This window comes from Lepisosteus platostomus, chromosome 14 (genome assembly GCF_059453375.1).
Source record: "Lepisosteus platostomus isolate fLepPlt1 chromosome 14, fLepPlt1.hap1, whole genome shotgun sequence".
NCBI classification, from domain to species: domain Eukaryota; kingdom Metazoa; phylum Chordata; class Actinopteri; order Semionotiformes; family Lepisosteidae; genus Lepisosteus; species Lepisosteus platostomus.
Window position 1 is genome coordinate 17,934,823 of NC_142624.1, and position 17,580 is coordinate 17,952,402.

General features: G+C 36.1%; 1 protein-coding gene across 1 annotated transcript in view; it reads left to right on the forward strand.

The window, feature by feature from the left end:
* The window catches only part of vps8 (VPS8 subunit of CORVET complex), a 387,878-nt gene that overhangs the window by 289,612 nt on the left and 80,686 nt on the right, over window positions 1-17,580 (forward strand). The window contains exon 44 of the mRNA XM_088607294.1: window positions 5,413-5,466. Coding sequence (XP_088463420.1) covers window positions 5,413-5,466 — 54 coding nt within the window. The remainder of the gene's footprint in view (window positions 1-5,412; window positions 5,467-17,580) is intronic.

The window sequence follows — 17,580 nt, forward strand, 5'->3', positions numbered from 1 at the left end:
TCATCCACCCCCCTCTTGGGAGAGTATGGGGGTATTCCTCAAATTCTGCTTCTGTAGCATCCCTAATCCCCTCTTGCGAGTGCTGTGCATGAGGTTGCTGGCCCCATATACCTAGGCCAATCTTTCCTAGATATCATCACTGCTCTTCTTCAGTTGCCTTTTAGCATTTCCTGGAAGTTACTTGGTATTCAAAGAATTGCTTCTTATATACATCTATTGATGCTCTACAGTAGTTGGGTTGACTATGGCTGTTGGCCAGGAATTGATGTAATCAGATGGAACCCAGCTTTCATCTGGCATTTCAATCTTTATCTATAACACCTTCCTTCTGGTGGATCAGCACTGATAGCCAGTCACTGCTCATCTCCTCCCAGCCTCCAGAAAATTAATCTGTTAGTTAAACTTTTGTGTATAAGTAAATATCTTATACCCACAACATACAATCTCACGCCAGCAGCCATATCATCCTGCAACTCAGAACCGACAACCCACTGAAGCTGGTCAGTACCTGGATGGGAGCCCTCCCGGGAAAAACTGCAGTTGCTGCTGGAAGTTTGTTAGGGGGGACAGTAGGGGGTACTCACCCCCCAGTTTCTGTGGAGTCCCAATGCCCCAGTATAGTGACAGAGACACAATACTGTAAAAAGACACATAAGATGGTTGGCAGTAGCTCTATGTCAGAGCACTGGTAAAGCTGTGAATCAAGCCTTCATGTGGTAATTAATTGATGGCTTGATTAGATGATTGGCTGCCTGATTGAAAGGCAACAGGATGAACAGACAGGCAGCCCAGTCTTATCCTCATAGGCATGGCTGGAAGGTGAACACTCATGGGAATGTGAAATGTTCCTACCCCGGGAGTGACAGTTCTGATTTGTAATTACCTCTGGCACTATTGGTTTGTGTCATGTTTTTGTTCACCCAGCTTAGATACCTTTTCCAGTTTGTATTATTTGTTGTTAAATTGAAGTTTGGAAAAAAACATTAGAGCTTTGTGGAGAGAATGAAAGCTTACAGATTGCCAAAATCATTTATAGTTTGCTGATCATTTTTCGTTGGAAGATAACATTTCAGAAGACAGGGTATACTTTACACTAATGATTTTGTAAGCCCATATATTATTAAAACTGCTGTTTGTATTGTAGCTCAGTGTTAAAGAAACTAAACCTCTGTTCATATGGTTGTGATTCCTTGTGACCGATGCAGTTTTTTACTGTGTAGGTGATTCTGAGCACTTGAGTGAAGCAACATTGTCTTACAGTAAGGAAAGTGGTAACACACAAGTTACTGTTTTTTACTGTTGACACATGTTTTAACATGCATTTTAGATGACTGCATCTGTATTTTACAATTAAACAGGCAAAATGTGCAGCTTATGTTCTTATGTTCAATGATCAGAAAAACGTAAATCTGAATTCGAAGAACTGCCTTTTTTTAAATTTCTGTTGCAAATGTCAGGCTGCATAGTATTCACTATCTGCTGCATTCTTACAGTCACAAGCAGCCCTAGTTCTGCTTTGCCAGGATTGTGGTAGGACTGAGACAGTTCTGTGTATGAAAGGTTTATACTTGCGAGATGGAATTGAGGTTCCTGTTTCATAGGAGAATGAGCAGTGGCATTTTTACAGAGAGCCTAATTATTCAAAAGCTAAAACAACTGTACTTCAATCAGTGACTGGTACTTAAAGGACACAATGGGAGGTAATTAGGGATGAAATCAATAATAAATCCACCTTCAGTTCAGTTAACTTCAGGGTTGTTGGTCTGATTACACATTTGTAACATTGCTGTTGAGTTAGCAATAGTGGTTTATTTGATTTTTCATTGCAGATGAAGGAAGCTGGTAGTGCAGGATAGATGTGCACAGGATTCAGAAACATTTATCATTTATTATTTATTATCATTTAATCTATTTCCCTGCTGTACTTCTTTAAATCCACTTAATATGGAATATGCATATGAAATAATGTAATTAAAGGGAAATTTTAGTAGCTGAAAATAAAAAGTATTATGTCTCTGAACATTATAAACAATATTAATTATGAATATAAATATATTATACATACTGTTTATAGCTGTAGATAAGTTTTCCACTTCTTCATAAACATTTTTGCACAAAACTCAATCACTTTTTGTGGTTATTTTGGAAAAGGTTTGACATGCTCGCATTAACTATGTAAACTTTGTATACTTTATAAAATGTCTTAATGTTTTAACGTTTTCTATGAATACTTGCTATCATTATTGTTGTAAAAACATTGCAGTACTTTTTTAAATCCAATTAATAGGAAATATAAATATGGAATCATGTAACTAAAGGGCAATTTTGGTAGCTAAAAATAAAAACTAACAAAGTATAATAACGTCTCTGAACATTATTAACTATAACAATTTATGAATAATAAAAGGTAAAAAAAGATATATATATATATCAGTTGCTAAAAATACAAAATAAGGTACACAACAGTATTCCACCTTCTTTATAAACATTTTCATTAACATCTTTAACTTGGTCACTTGCTACGGTTATAAAAAAAAAAACTGTTGACTTGCTCCTTTAACTACATCTAAAGGAAAATATAATGAAAATCACAGTGACACCTTGGTGCCTCAGTGGTATAATTCTGCACTCTTATGTGATGGGGTCTGGGTTCAATCCCAGTCAAAACACAAGTTATCTCTTTAACCAATTGTTCCATTGAAATAATAAAGACTTTCTCTGATAATAAGATAATATGGAAACGTCATTCACATATCTGTCATTATCTGTGTACCAGTCCAGTTAGAGCCACCACTGTCACTATGGCATGTGTTGTCCCGAACAACCTTGCTATCGACTGGGTTGATCCACCTGTTCCATCTTTAAGAAGTCCGTCATACTCTGGCAGTTTCAGCACCATTATTATTAGATCACAACCACAGAGCAGAGTAAAGGTTTAGTAGTTCCAGTGGAAGTAAACCTTGTTCCACTTTATTTTTTCAAACAAAACATTTCTTTCTCTCTAAGGTTGCCTTACATTTGCTGCCAATATGTAAATCCTCAATATTCCTGCTTTTCCCTGAGAACCAATAAGGATATGATATCTAAAAATTCACTATCACTGTATATGTTCTCTGTAGAGGCGCTACAGTACATGCATTAGCTCAAATATTCCCCTTAGTGTTTCCACTTAGCAGACAGTAGCTGCTAGTTCACTTTGCCTGCTAGGGGGTTAACATCAGTTGGAGAGGATACAGGTGCTGAAACAAACAGATTGCTCACAGGCACTGAACTCCAGTTCCCACAAAACCTATTGTGCAACTTCCTGGCATCTGCGTCACATCTCTCATTGTGTGTTTTTTTGTTTTTTTACTGTAAAGTGCTTTAAAAAGCCACTTTTAACAGTGCTATATAAGATAAAAGTTTATTATTATGTATTTCCTAGAAGAAACTGGTGAATTAAAGCAAGTAAAGATCAGTTTTGTATATAATGTTAAAAAATTCTCATAAATTATGATGCCTGGGGCTAGACCGGGGAGTCAGTCTTCTTATATTTTTCTAGTGTCCTAAAGAAAAAATTAAATAGGAAGTAACAGAACAAAGCAAGAAAGGAGGGCAGAGAAATTCCGAAGTCATGCACAGTGACAACTGACGTGACCTGAAAGTAACTTTTTATTCAAGATCAGGAAAAGAATAAAGTGTTAATATATTGTAACGCTTACGGCCAACAGGCACTGTGTAAGAGCCGGCTTACCAGAGCGGTGACGTCTCCGTCCTTCCCTGTGATAGCAGGACTACAGTTACTGGGCTGTAGAGAGATCTCTCTTTAGCTCACCGGGCTGGGTCCCTGTTGAGTGACGCGGGAGTCCCGGGATCGAGCCCCCGACGGTGGGGGTCCGACCTAATGCGGCAAGGGCGCCCGCCTGAGCCCCCGTTGCTTTACAATATGTAGCTTTTTTTCAAGTTCCTTAATCATGAAACAATCACTTAAAATAATCTATCCAGATACACACACTCACACTGGCACCAATTTTCCAAGAAAGTTTTAACTTCCCATTATGTCTTTGCACTGTGCAATACCGTGCAGCAATCAACAGCAGTATGATATAATCGGTTTATAAATATAATGTACAGTAAATGTACAGTAAATGTACAGTAAATACAGTATGGTACTGTATGATTCTAAAGTCACCACAGTACAATGTAAAAATGTTTATAATCAAAATATAAAATAAAATAATCTGCTTCCTAATTACTTTTCACTTAAATTAGTATTAAGACAAATATAATTTTTATATATTTTAATGTGGATATAAAGCTGAAAAAAACATTGCATTCACAACAGCCTTCTACAGTAAACTATTTTTAATATATTTGGCTAAGTAATCTTGTTTTATGAAACAGCCCTTCTTTTAATTTAAATATTATATTATTATATTTAATATTTAACATACTTTTCAAATATTGCTGGTCTATATTTGTGATACGGTAGCATTTCCAATGTTGTTTTGGAGATTTCTGATGAACTACTTAAGTCAACTTGGTACATAGTACCCTTAACAAAACATATAATCCAATGTATTTGCAATTGTCCTCCATCAAATACTGCATAGCATTACACTTAAACTAATATAACTTGACTAAACAAAGCCAGATGGTAGGAATCATCTTTAAAGGTTTGTTGCACACAAAGTCTGTAGTGGCCACTTCATTGAAACATGTCATGGAAGCAAAGTCAAGCGGAACTAACATCTGCAGATTTCTGCCAGTAAGTTTCTTTCTGTTTCTGATGATCTGCTTGACATAATATTTATTCTGCCTGAATTTCTTTGCTTTTTTCTAATGTGACACTTCCAGGGTGCAGATCAGTAACATGTATTTTTTAACAGACAGGTCTCAGGCAACACACACACACACATCTTAAACTTAAACAAAAGAACAGTGTTCCTTTTATATTTATGTTACATTTAAACTTCCAAAACAAACAAACAAATCCTAGCTGCTCTTTGAGCTCTACCTAAACTACTTATGTATCCTCTATTAATACAGCCACTCAAAATATTTCCACAATTTTCACTCCAATGTACACAGGCCCCTCTGTTCAGTCATTGTTTCTTCCTTCATCTTTAGTGGATGTTAAAACCATCTTGACTAAACCTGCCATCCTCTCATATTCGTATAAACAGCTGAACAAATAACTGCCCAATGATTCCTCTATGCATCTGTTTTGGTAATTACATTCGGGAGGTAAACACTGTGGCTTCTGATTTTATGGATCCTTGAATTGAGTTGAGGAATTGAATTTAATACAGGAATGCTAATTTAATGATTTAACTTTTAATTGGTTTCAGAACATCACACGGCTTTCAACCTTTGCATATTTCACTCTTTGGTGCCCTGTGAGTAATTTGTTTTCCATAATCTTTGTTTCAGATTAAAGTGACATCTGCACATCACGGAGCTCACGGTGACACTCATGGAAGAAAGGTAAATGTGATTTGTATACTGTGAAAAGTTAAAGTCCGTTCTCTGGGGTTAGTTACATTAATTATGTGGAATTGGTTAATACATGTGTACAGCATTTTTTATTCCAAAGGATATTTTAGAAGAGTTACTGAAATTTCATGAAGTACCGACAACACCTCAGATCTTAGTTTTTTAGTAATATATAATGCAAAAGTATTTTTTTCACTTTAATCTGCTGTCTGAAGGACAGCTCTCTGGCCATGAAGGAAATATATTACCAACCCCCCTCCCACACACACAAAAACGAAATGTGCCATGGGACAACTGCAAGGACAGCAATGTGGAGGTGAAGTGATATAAAACACCAAACACTGGAAGGGAATTGTTACTGAAATAATATTACAGGAGAGGAAGCATTTTAGTGGAAGGAGTTTCGTGGTTTAACTCCTGAACTTTAGTTTGTGGATTTTGTTATACATTTCTCAAAATATTGCTCTTTTGCCATCATTCATAGCATTTTATTTAGTTTTATTTCTCAGGCCTTAAAAATTATAACATGGCATCTTAGAAATGCAGAAGAAAGCCTTTTTATTATTCCCCTTCCCTTTACTTTATTAAGTAATTAATTAGTGCTTATGTTATTCTGTAACTAGACACTTATTTGAAAAGGTTTGTGCTTTAAAATAAGAAATTGTGTTATCAATTATACAAACAATAGTTGCTTGTCATTTTTTCTTCCTCTGCTTTTTTGCTTGACATAAGATTGTGGAAAGGGGAATGATGACTCATCTTGAAAAGAGAAACAAAATTGCCTTGTCTTGATAAAATTCATCAAGCCAGAGTCACTGATCTGATAATTTCCCAATTAATGTGCCTGTCTCCAACCTTCCTCAAGATGAGATAAATTGTCCAGGAGCCAGTATCCTGTAGCTTTGACAACTGATACCTTGAAGGCTCCTGTATACTAGATGAGCCCATATCTCTAGACCTTACAAAAAGGCGATGAGATACATTGTTTGAGCTAATTTAAAACCATCATGAGGGAGTGTGACAGAGATTGTTCTTGTGGTGCTAGCCTTTTATCTGTTCTGTCATGCACTGTAGCATCACTGCTGTTCATTCAGTCTCTGTTAATGTCAGCACAACTGTGCAAACTACAACTTTGGAAACAGCATGTGAATATCTGCTAAATGTTAACAATTGCCACAAGAAAAGATGTATCTTTTTTGTTTACCAAAATTGTATGCAATATTCTAAATGAAGCCTTACTAGTGTCATACACTTTTAACATAATGGCCCTAGATTTAATAGAAAGGGTGTTCCTACCTTTTATTTCTTTATTTCCGACCTTTTCAGTGGCAGAGAAAAGGTTAATTTAATTAAATTAATTAAAATAAAAATATTTGTCAGGTACAAAGCTACAGTATATACCGTCAAGCAAGCAATGAGAAAAATATCACCATGTTGTGTTTGAGCTACTTTTTTAAATGCAGCAGTTCTAATATGGTTGTAATTACCCTTAAGTTTCAGTTGGTATTATATAATTAATCAGTAGCAGGATTATTAATTATTTTGAATATACATTTAGTGAGTTTCATTGTCATTTCACTTTCATTTTCAGGAAAGAGAGAAGTAAAATGTATATGTGAAAATAATGGGAAACCTTTAGAAGATGAAAGGGAAATGGATGAAGTAATGATCAATTATCTGATCAAGAGTATCCAATACAAATCAGATGAGAAGCTACCATTATTAGCAATTAAAGCTACTACTTAAAGCTCTAAGGCAATTATAATGTTATCGGAATCGTAGAAACCTGACTTACCAAAAATGATGGAGAGGATGATTCTTAAGAATCTCAGAATCAATGTGTGTCAGACTAGTTAAAGAAACATCGCAATGGCATAGTGATAAGAGTATGCTATAGATGAACAAATTAAGATTATAGAGTATAATTCTACAGTGTCTAATGAATGAAGAATTTCTGTGCACAAAGAAGAAGCAGCATTTATTGGAGACTTCAACTTTCCTAACTGAAATGGTCAACATGGCTCATGAGAACTTTCCTACCCAGTTTGTCACAGCACATACAGGCACTAGAAGAGCCTGAGTTAGAGGAAGCTACTTCTGAAAAAGACTTAGGTGTTTATGTTGAGATATCATTAACATCTTCTAGACAGTGTGGGGAAAATTTAAAGGCGTGGAATGTTAGTATATGTAGTTAAATATGGGGAATATTTAGGGCAATGATGTTAAAAGTGTATATCACACTAGTAATGCCTTATGTAGAACACTGTGTACACTTTTAATAATAATAATTCTTTACACTTATATAGAGCTCTTCAGGACACTCCAGTCAAAGTGATTTACAGATAATGTGGACTCCCCTCCACCAAGACCAATGAATAAAACCTTTCTGGATGATCAGACGGTAGCCAAAATGCACCAGTAAGCTAACCGTACGTCAGCTATCAGTAAGAAGGAGAACAGAGTGATGAAGCTCATGAATGGGGATTATTAGACCATGATTAGTAAAAGACAGGGGGAAATTTGGCCAGGACATCAGGTTAATGCCCCTACCCCTTTTGAGAAATTCCCTGGACCTGGTTTTTAGTTCTCATCTGAAGGATAGTGCTTTTTTTTACAGTATAGTGTCCCCATCACTCTATTGGAGCATTAGGACCCACACATTAGGACCGCAGGGTGAGCACTCCCTACTGAAACAGACCACGGATAAAGGGAGATTTCACCAGTTAGAGTTGTGTACTATAGTGGAATACCACAAGGATCTATATTTAACAATAGGAATACAAAGGTATTTTATTTATTATTAGATCAGGCAATTTTAAAGGTGCACCCAAAATCTCAACCTGTGAATGGACTAACTGAGTAGCAATTTCAGCAGGGTTCAGTGAATTATGTTGGTCAAGTATATGCTGGCTTCAGAAGTGTAGTGATTTACTGTACATAAATTAGAGCACTTTACAGAAATTCTCAGGGCTAGAGAATAGAGCATTGTAATTGTCCTTGATCATCTCAGTAGAAGGTACTCGGTAGAAGGTACTACTGAGGTACTTGTTTTATTTTAGTCTCATGTACTAAGGTACAGTATTGAGCATGTGCATAATAGGGCTGACTTGCGTATTAAAAATTCTGCTTTAGTACTCATGAGTTTTTCAGATTTACTTTTCAGAGTGGTCAGATTTTCTATTACCAGTTGCAGAATTGTACTTTCTAAGAACCCGTTGTTGTTTTTGCTCAAATTAGAAGTATAATCAATACAACAGCTTCTAATAAAGCATTATCAAGCAACCTTCAATAAAAAATGAGAATTCATTTTAGGATTATTCTTATGTTTGTGCCTGCAGAACTCCAAGGATCTGAGTTAATTTTGAAACTTTGGAAAAAAATCCTAAAGAGTATATATATATGATCTGTATAGTTTTCTACTGTTGGTTTGAATTTCAATTAAGAAAAATCCTCAAGATACTGTAATTGCACAGGAAGGTTGAAACATTACATTGATACTGTTCTCTATCCATTCTGTACCAACTCCAAAATAAGTCTATTGAAATACACAGAAATAATGAGTTGAGAATATGTTGCAATTCAAACTGTGGAAAAGCTATGCATATTAAAATAATTCATACACAAAAAGTAATACTTCAAGAAAAGTAGCTTAATAACATTTGCATCATGAGTTTACTAATGAAAATGTTCTTAAAATTTCACATGATGAAACTTTTGTTTCCTGGATCCTTTATTTCTTGTTGATATTTGTTTTTTTATTTGATTCGACAGGACCATTGTCCGTATGGCTTTTAGTTCTCAAATATATTGTCAATCTGAATGTATACTGTAGCATACTGGTTATTAGCCTTCTATAATTATATGCAGTTATCTGCAAAGCCATTATTTAACAAGAGACTAATTACTCTTATGTAAGTTGGAGGCAAGATATAGTTAGCTTTTAGCCTAGTCCTTAGGCAGTACTTCTACAAATATATTCCTGAAGCATTGTGTCCTGTTAGAATAAAAGGATTCTTTGTTATGTATAGCACAGGGCTTGTATAAATATATGTATATAAATTAATGTATATCTAGGTTTGCAAGCAAGGTGTCTTACAAAGAAAAGTGATAGTTCCACCAAAGGAATAGAAATAAGAGAAAGGAAATATTTAGTTTAACTCTTCATATATCATAGCTAAACTGGTAAAAGAAAATTCCCAACACTGTGCAATGGAACCAAAAAAACACATTATATACATTTAGATTTAAACTGAAGTATTAATCTGCAAAATGGTGGGTGGTACAATTGCTGGTGAAAACTGGAGTAGTGAGGTTCAAAAGCATGGATATTAATACTGTGTTAATCTATGTTAAACATTACAGGAAAGAATGGAAAACCTATTAATAATTATAATCCATGAACATCGTAACAGGTAAAAATTTGATTTTTTAGAATCCCAAGTTGTAGAAACCCTTTAATGATAAGGATTTTTTTTCTTTAGACACTGCCCTGGGCAACCAATCAACTTCATATTAGACAGGAATACTGGGATAGATAATTTATTTAAATCGTGACAGAAGCTGAGATACCGCATCACCAAAGATGGCAACCTAACCTATTTTATAAAAATTAAAAATGTTCTTTAAAAATATGGCACTGATTGAATTGCAATTTGACAGATTTATCACATATACCAACAGAAGAAATCTATGTAAAATAGAGTTCCTGCACAAACCACAATTGCTACTTAACAACAATTGTATGTCCAGACATAATACCGCTTTTGTCTTGGGAACACCCTTACCCCTGTGTCTTTTCTCTCCTTTCTATTCCTTCTTTCTGTGTGTGTTTTCTGTCTTGTTTTTTTATTGATTGTCTAAGAAGACTGACTTTGTGATTTAACAGCCATTGGAGTTAAAAAATAAGACCATTTTCTGTTGTGACTATCTCAAGTGAGACAGTCACAATTAAGGCTGCCAATAGTTTTTGTGACTGGAAATTCCTTCACCAGCCAGACAGCTCTTAAATAGTATTATGTACACACATACATATTTTTTTTTCTAAGCAGATATAGTTATTAACCATAGGGTACCATCCAAATGGAGTTTGTTTGTTCTCCCTGTGTGTGCTTGAGTTTTCCCCTGTTCCTCACACAGTCCAAAGACATACTGGTAGGTTAATTGGCTTCTGGGAAAACTGGCCCTAGTGTGAGTGTGTGCATGTTTAGTAGATGTGTGTGTGCCCTGGCGTGCTATAAAGGATCCGTGTGCTATCATTACGCTTGTTGCTTTCTGGGGATAGGCTTTGGCTATCCCGTGACCCTGTATTGGATAAAATGGATAGAAGATGGATGGATGTTTATTTATATCATGAACACTCTGTATGACTACTTGTACAGTTGCTTCTTACGCAATGGCAATAGGAGCCAAACTGGGGGACAGCAACCAGGGCTGGCTTAATACTGCCTGTCTCAGAACTGAATGGGCATCATTATGTGGATTTTGTATTTTATATGTAAAGTATTTATAGTTAATTTTTTTTAAAATACTAGATTTTTTTTGTAATGAGAGGTCCTTTGTATAGAAAATAAGCATCACCATAACCACAACATGAGATGACTGTTTAAGGAAGGAAACCTTAACCTGGTAGTTTTTTTTCCAGAAACAGGCTTTTAGTTAATAATAGTTCTTAAAAACTTGTAAACTTTATACAAAATAAATTTATAGTGTCTTTTTTCAAGTGGTGATATTTTCCCAGTTGTGACATTTTTTATAATTTTATGTGTGGACTTTGGGAACACAGTTCCTCAAATAAACATTGTGTTCACGTATATGATATTGAAGCTGTGCCATCATTTACTTTTTTTTCCTTTTCTGGACTTGATCATGCCATATTAACTCTTTTTCCTTTTTCGAATGGGAAATGTAAATATACAGTGGATGTAAAAAGTCTACACAGCCTTATTGAAATTGCAGGTTTTTGTGATGTAAAGCCAGCATTCAAGATAAATCACCTCAGACATTTTTCCGTATTTAATGTGACCTTGCAAACAACAAAATTCAAGAGAAAAATAAATAATTATTAAGAAAAATAATTGAAATTAAAAAGCCTACAACAACCTGGTTGCATAAGTGTGCACCCCACCCCCCACCCCCCGAACTAAAACTTTGTGGAAGCACTTTTTCCATTTATTAGAATAGTATGTCTTTGTGAATAAGTCTCTATCAACTTTGCACACCTGGACTTTGCAATTTTATCCCACTCTTCCTTGCAAAAAAGTTTAAGCTCCTTCAAATTGCCAGGGCATCTCGTGTGCACAGCCCTCTTTAGGTCATTCCACAGGTTTTCTATGGGATTGAGGTCTGGGCTCTGACTGGGCCATTCCAAGACTTTGATCTTCCTTTTCTGAAGACTTCGATGTGTGCTTTGGGTCATTATCTTGTTGGAAGGTGAAATTCCTCTTCGTCTTCAGCCTTCTGACAGAGGCCAGCAGGTTTTTTGTGCCAAAAATAGCTAGTCATTATCCCATCTTTCTTGACTAGAGCCCCTGTCCCAGCTGAAGAGAAGCAGCCCCAAAGCATGCTTCACAGTAGGTATGGTGGTCTTTGGATAATGGGCTGTGTTGTCTTTGCGCCAAACATATCTTTTAGGATTAAGGCCAAAAAGTTCAACCTTTGTCTCATTAGACCATTTTCCCACATGGTTTGGGGTGATTTGACGGGCTTTGATGTTCTTTTTTGTGGGAAAAATGGCTTCCGTCTTGCCACCCTAGCCCATACCCCAGACATGAGCATAATACATGAGATTGTTGTCACATGCAAAGAGTGACCAGTACCTGCCAGAAATTCCTGCAGCTCCTTTAATGTTGCTGTAAGCCTTTTGGTAGCCTCCCTGATAAGTTTTCTCCTTGTCCTGTCATCAACTTTGGAGGGCTGTCCTGATCTTGGCAATGGCCCTGTGTCTCCACTTATTGATGATAGTCTTCACAGTGCTGCATGGTACATCCAATACCTTTGATATTCTTTTATACCCCTCTCCTGAGCGGTACCTTTCAACAATAAGATCCCGTAGATGTTTTGTCAGCTCCTTGCGGACCATGGCTATCCATTAGGATGCAACCATGAAAGTTTCAAGGAAATCCTACAGGAACAGCTGATTTTTATTTGGGGTTACTCAGAACCACTTTCATTGATGGCAGGTGTATGCTGCTTACCTTTGAACATGATTTTGAATGTGATTGGTTAACTCTGAACACAGCTACAGCCCCCATTATAAAAGGGTGTGCACACTTATGCAACCAGGGTGTTGTAGGTTTTTTAATTTCAATTATTTTTCCTAATAATTATCTATTTGTTTTTCTCTTGAATTTTGTTGTTTGCAAGGTCATATTAAAGATGGAAAAATGTCTGACATGATTTATCTTTATTTCTGGCTTACATCACAAAAACCTGCAATTTCAATAAGGGTTTGTAGACTTTTTATATCTACTGTGTACCTACCTGATATGTACCATTACCTTAACAGTTTTTACTGAATCCCATGATCTCTCCCTGTTATGTTTTTAATGTGCATTCAAAGATTTCACTGTTATAAAGAGAAGAGTCATCTGAAGAGTTGTTCTGGCTATAGCCACTGAAATGCTATTATCTGTCTCTTATGCATTTGTAGATCTAAAATATGTGCTCTGCAAGGATAAGAAGTCTTTGACAGTATTTTTTTTTTTACTTGAAAAGTATTTTTTACTTATCTGCTTCTGGTTTTTCTCTGAAAATCTGAAGCCATTATGAAATAATGAACAATTTAAAACTAAAGCAAACCTCCGACTGGCTGATTTTCCAGTGAATGCAGTACAAAGCAGACAAAGCTGCCAAAACAACTGTATAGAAAATGTGTCAGTTAACCAGGCAACAAAACAGACCTGTCATCTTTATTGTGCTGGAGGCTTTTACATTTACATCCAGCTGATGGCAAATGCAGCTAAAAGCTAGGTCAAGAGTTCCCCAACTGTGTGTTAATGATTGTTTTATGAAATATGTTCTAAAATGGGAACATTTTCTATTCTGAAGAAGACACGGCTAATTGGCGAAAGATAATATGCTGTTAATCATTAATAACTGCAAATAACGTTTTGTCAAGGAGAAATAACAAGATGTAGTAAGCAAATCTAATGTTACCAAGATCTTAAAATTCTGCTACCTTAGTTGTGTGTTACCTCTAGTTGTGTTCCTATGCCATGTTTAATCACACTTTGGAAAACAGTTCTAATCTGTGTTGTTTTTCTTATTTTGGTGAGACTCTTCGGTATTGTAAGTGATGTACTACAGTATATACAGGTACAACCAATCTTATACACTGGACAGAAAGCAGTATTGCTTTAGTACACAGAATTAAAAGTTGCTTTCTCTGGTGGAATACAAGCTTCCATGGATCCTAAAAGATGAATTTCCCCAACCTCCCCCTTTCTCTGTTAACAGATTTTTTAAGAGGCTTATTTTTGATCTGTAAAATCAGTTTTATGTAATATGTAAAGAATCTTCTGAAGGCAGCCTCTTTAAGAATATTGACTTGTGTTGCTGAGCTCCCTGAGGCAGACAGTGTCAGAGCTTTTCCGCTACGCCTTCTTTATTTATTTCAATTATTAATCTGGAAGAACAAGCTCTGAGGAATGTCACATTTCATCTGTGTGAACATCCAGGGAGGCGCACTCTCAAAAGCAGCAGGTACTCATGCATACTTGAATGCTAGCGTATATACTGTACGTCAATGCATTTCTTATAGGAGCCTGGGCAAATGGAAAATTAAAATATATTTCAACATTATGGCCTCAGTCAGTTCTCCAAGATTATTTTGAAGTTTCCTAGGTTGCTGAAAGGTTTTCATTTTTAAAAACCAGTAGTGAATCTCCTGACAACTGATTTTAAGCTTTGCTTCTTCATAACTGCCTAAGGGCAGCAGAACTCTGATTTTCATTCTTGTGCTGTTGAAGAAGTAAAACCCACTGACATTTCATTCAGTAACTACTCTAATAACTATTCAGAAGAGCATTTGCAAAGTTTAAGTGTTTGTAGTTTTGTAGAGAATATAGACAACTGAAGGGAATCAACACAGTTCTAAATACACAATTTGCATGTTCAAAGACTTTAAAAATGGACTATTGTAGGGAGAGTTGTTAGACTGAACTGTATTGTGTAGAATTACTAATAGTACTTTTTCAAATGACATTTTTTATTTAAAATGTAATGAACAATGTGAACACTGTTATATGTGAAAAAGGATGAAAATCAGGAAGGAAAATATGCACATTGAAATTAATAGAAATTCATGGATTTGCATAAGTGTTCAACTCCCTTTGTCAGTGGTCATTAGAAGCAACTTTGGCAGCATTTGTGGCTTTCAGTATGTCTGGATAGGTTTTTCCTTGCTTTGCGGAGCATAACAGTGTAATTTTGCCTTTTCTTCTTTGCAAAACCAGTTCCAGTTCTGACAAGTTCATTGGGGATTGTTGATTGATTACAACTGTTAAGTGTCTTCAGAAATTTGCCATTGGATTCAAGACAGGAATTTGACTGGGTCCTCTTCTTATCAGACTATTTTGGTATGGCTTTGGCCTTGTTCTTTGTGTCATTCATTGTCCTGCTGAAATGAGCATACAGTATATTGACTCAAAAAGGCTCCAATTTAGCAACATGAAGGGGTCTTGGCTTATTGCTGAACCAAGACTGACCTGAGCTAACCGCCTGACTTTCTGACCTTTACACCTTCTAAGGCTACAAGCTATTACTAACTGATCAGAAAAACGTGACACAGCATATAATAACGAGTGTTTGGAGAAGTCACACACTTTTTAAAAATTTCTGTGCACAGAACTGTGAAAGAGAAAGGGTTTTCCGGCAGGTGGAAAGAGTGGTACTCAAAATGGAAACCGTGTATGAGTGAGCCCCACGATTGGTGAAGGAAACCTATAGTTACTCATAAAACACTCACAAATTGCAGGCAGTAAGCATTCAAGGTAATGCATTCACTTGGAATAAGAACTGTTTAATGGACAGGAAACATGTGGTACATCCGACTTTCTGAAATAATGTGAACACATTATTATTACCACTCAACTAATGCTTTGAGCAGAGAGTCCAGAAAAACTCTATATTAGTGTTTTGCTTTAAATGTGTGAAGCAGGTTTTGTATGGAAATGTTACTCAACTTCAAGAATAAAACTCTGTCTTTTCTGTCGGGAAAAGTGAGTGAGAGAATTAACCTTGCCTATCCTCCTTTCTTTATCGCAATAAAAAAAGTCACGATTCATCAGAATCGTGTGTGGTTTTCTTTGTGGAGTCTAACAATTTGGTGCCGTCACCCAAGTCCTTCTAAGCTTTTGTGTGTCGGTGCAGAAGGTACTTTCCCGACTCCAGCCTGCACAGAAGACAGGGGTAACCTCCAATACTGGATGTACAGTAGGGAGGAAGGGATTCTCCCTTCTGAAAGCACACATTCAACCCACCAGGTCTTTTGAGGAAAAAAAGGATTGGGAAAGAATTTAACATTATTCTGGTGATTCGAATCGTGAAAGGGATTTGGGAGGTCTGTTGTGCAAAGGTCCTCTCTGGGGCTTCGGCACTGTGGAATGTGAATTACTGAGTACAGAAGAAGATAGCAGGTAAAATAAATCCACAGATATGCTCCCAATCTGTGGAGGTTTTCTGGACAGAGCTCATGGAATATGGGCAGAAAATGAATATGAAACAATACTACTAGGGAATAAGATGGCTTTAGCTAAATGGAATCTTTACAGAGTCTAACATGAGAGCTTATGAAGAGAAATATGCCTTTTTGCCATCAATGGTAATACCACATCCCACAAATACAAAAAGGGGCTCATGTGTGGCAATTGAAGTGCTATACAATCAGGTTGCCACCAATCACTTTCGTGACTCACAGTCGCCAACATCATAGCCTGTCATTGAAGGACAGTGTTTTGCTGTAACATCTTGGAGTTCGAATGGAGTAATATGTTTCTTTTGATGCTCAGAAAATATGTTATGTCCTTGACCTAGAGTAATTAGCTTTCATGGTAACATTAACTGCAAAAAAAAAAACAGGAAATCAAAAAGAAAATCCAGAACATATGATATTATTAAAATTCGGATTCTATAGAACATTAAAACCACCCTGCACTAACGTGTTGTTATACAGAGGTATTTAAGAATCCAGTGAACCCCTCAGGCTGGCATCTTGCCTTCCAGGTTTTTAGAGATCTGTTATCGTAGCACTAAATGTTCCTGAAAGGAGAGCCCCAGTGTCTTTGTACTATGTGTTCATGGTCCATAGCGGATGTTGTTGAAAAATTGTTTATGGTCTTTAGGCTGCGGATGACAAATTAACTCCAGATCACAATCTGTTAGCTGATGTGGCATTGCAGGGTTGTTTTATTATCATCCTGATAATTGATTCAGATTTAAAAGTGTGGCCCAGTGCAACTGATGGCACCAGGATAATCCATCATCAGTTTAACAAGTGCTGTAAAGGGAAAAGCACAGCACATTCGGTAATCCCCTCATTGAAACTGCTTTAGTAGTCTTTATGCATAAAATATACACAGATAGGCAAAGAACTACTTGCTGTTTCACATTAAAGTTGGAAAATTATGTATCATGGTTTCATATAAGAATAATATTGGGCTGGCTCGTGGTAGAAAATGATGTTAACCAAATCTTTTTTCACTCACAGTAGAATCCTTTGATACCCCACTTCATTTATGCCAGGACATATTTGGAGGTATGTTGAGGGACAGGAATAGGTTTTTCTTTACTGTATATGACCTTATCTCTGTATCTTTAACTCTGGAATGTAATAATATGAAAGTCTTACTGATCTTTTTGCTTATATCCAGTCTATTTACCAAATGTGTTCTTGAAGTAAAATTTGGGGAAAATAGCTATGCCTTATTAATTTACTGTGATTGACCCCACCTCCAAACGTGGTGTTTTGAGGGATATGAACATATAAAAAGTAATCAAAAAAAGATATAAAAAATGATTGTGATGCTTGACAGTGAAGAAGGCTTTAATGCAGGGTTTTTATGGGTTTCATTACAAAAGGTCTCTTAAACAGCCTCAACAGTCTGCAAC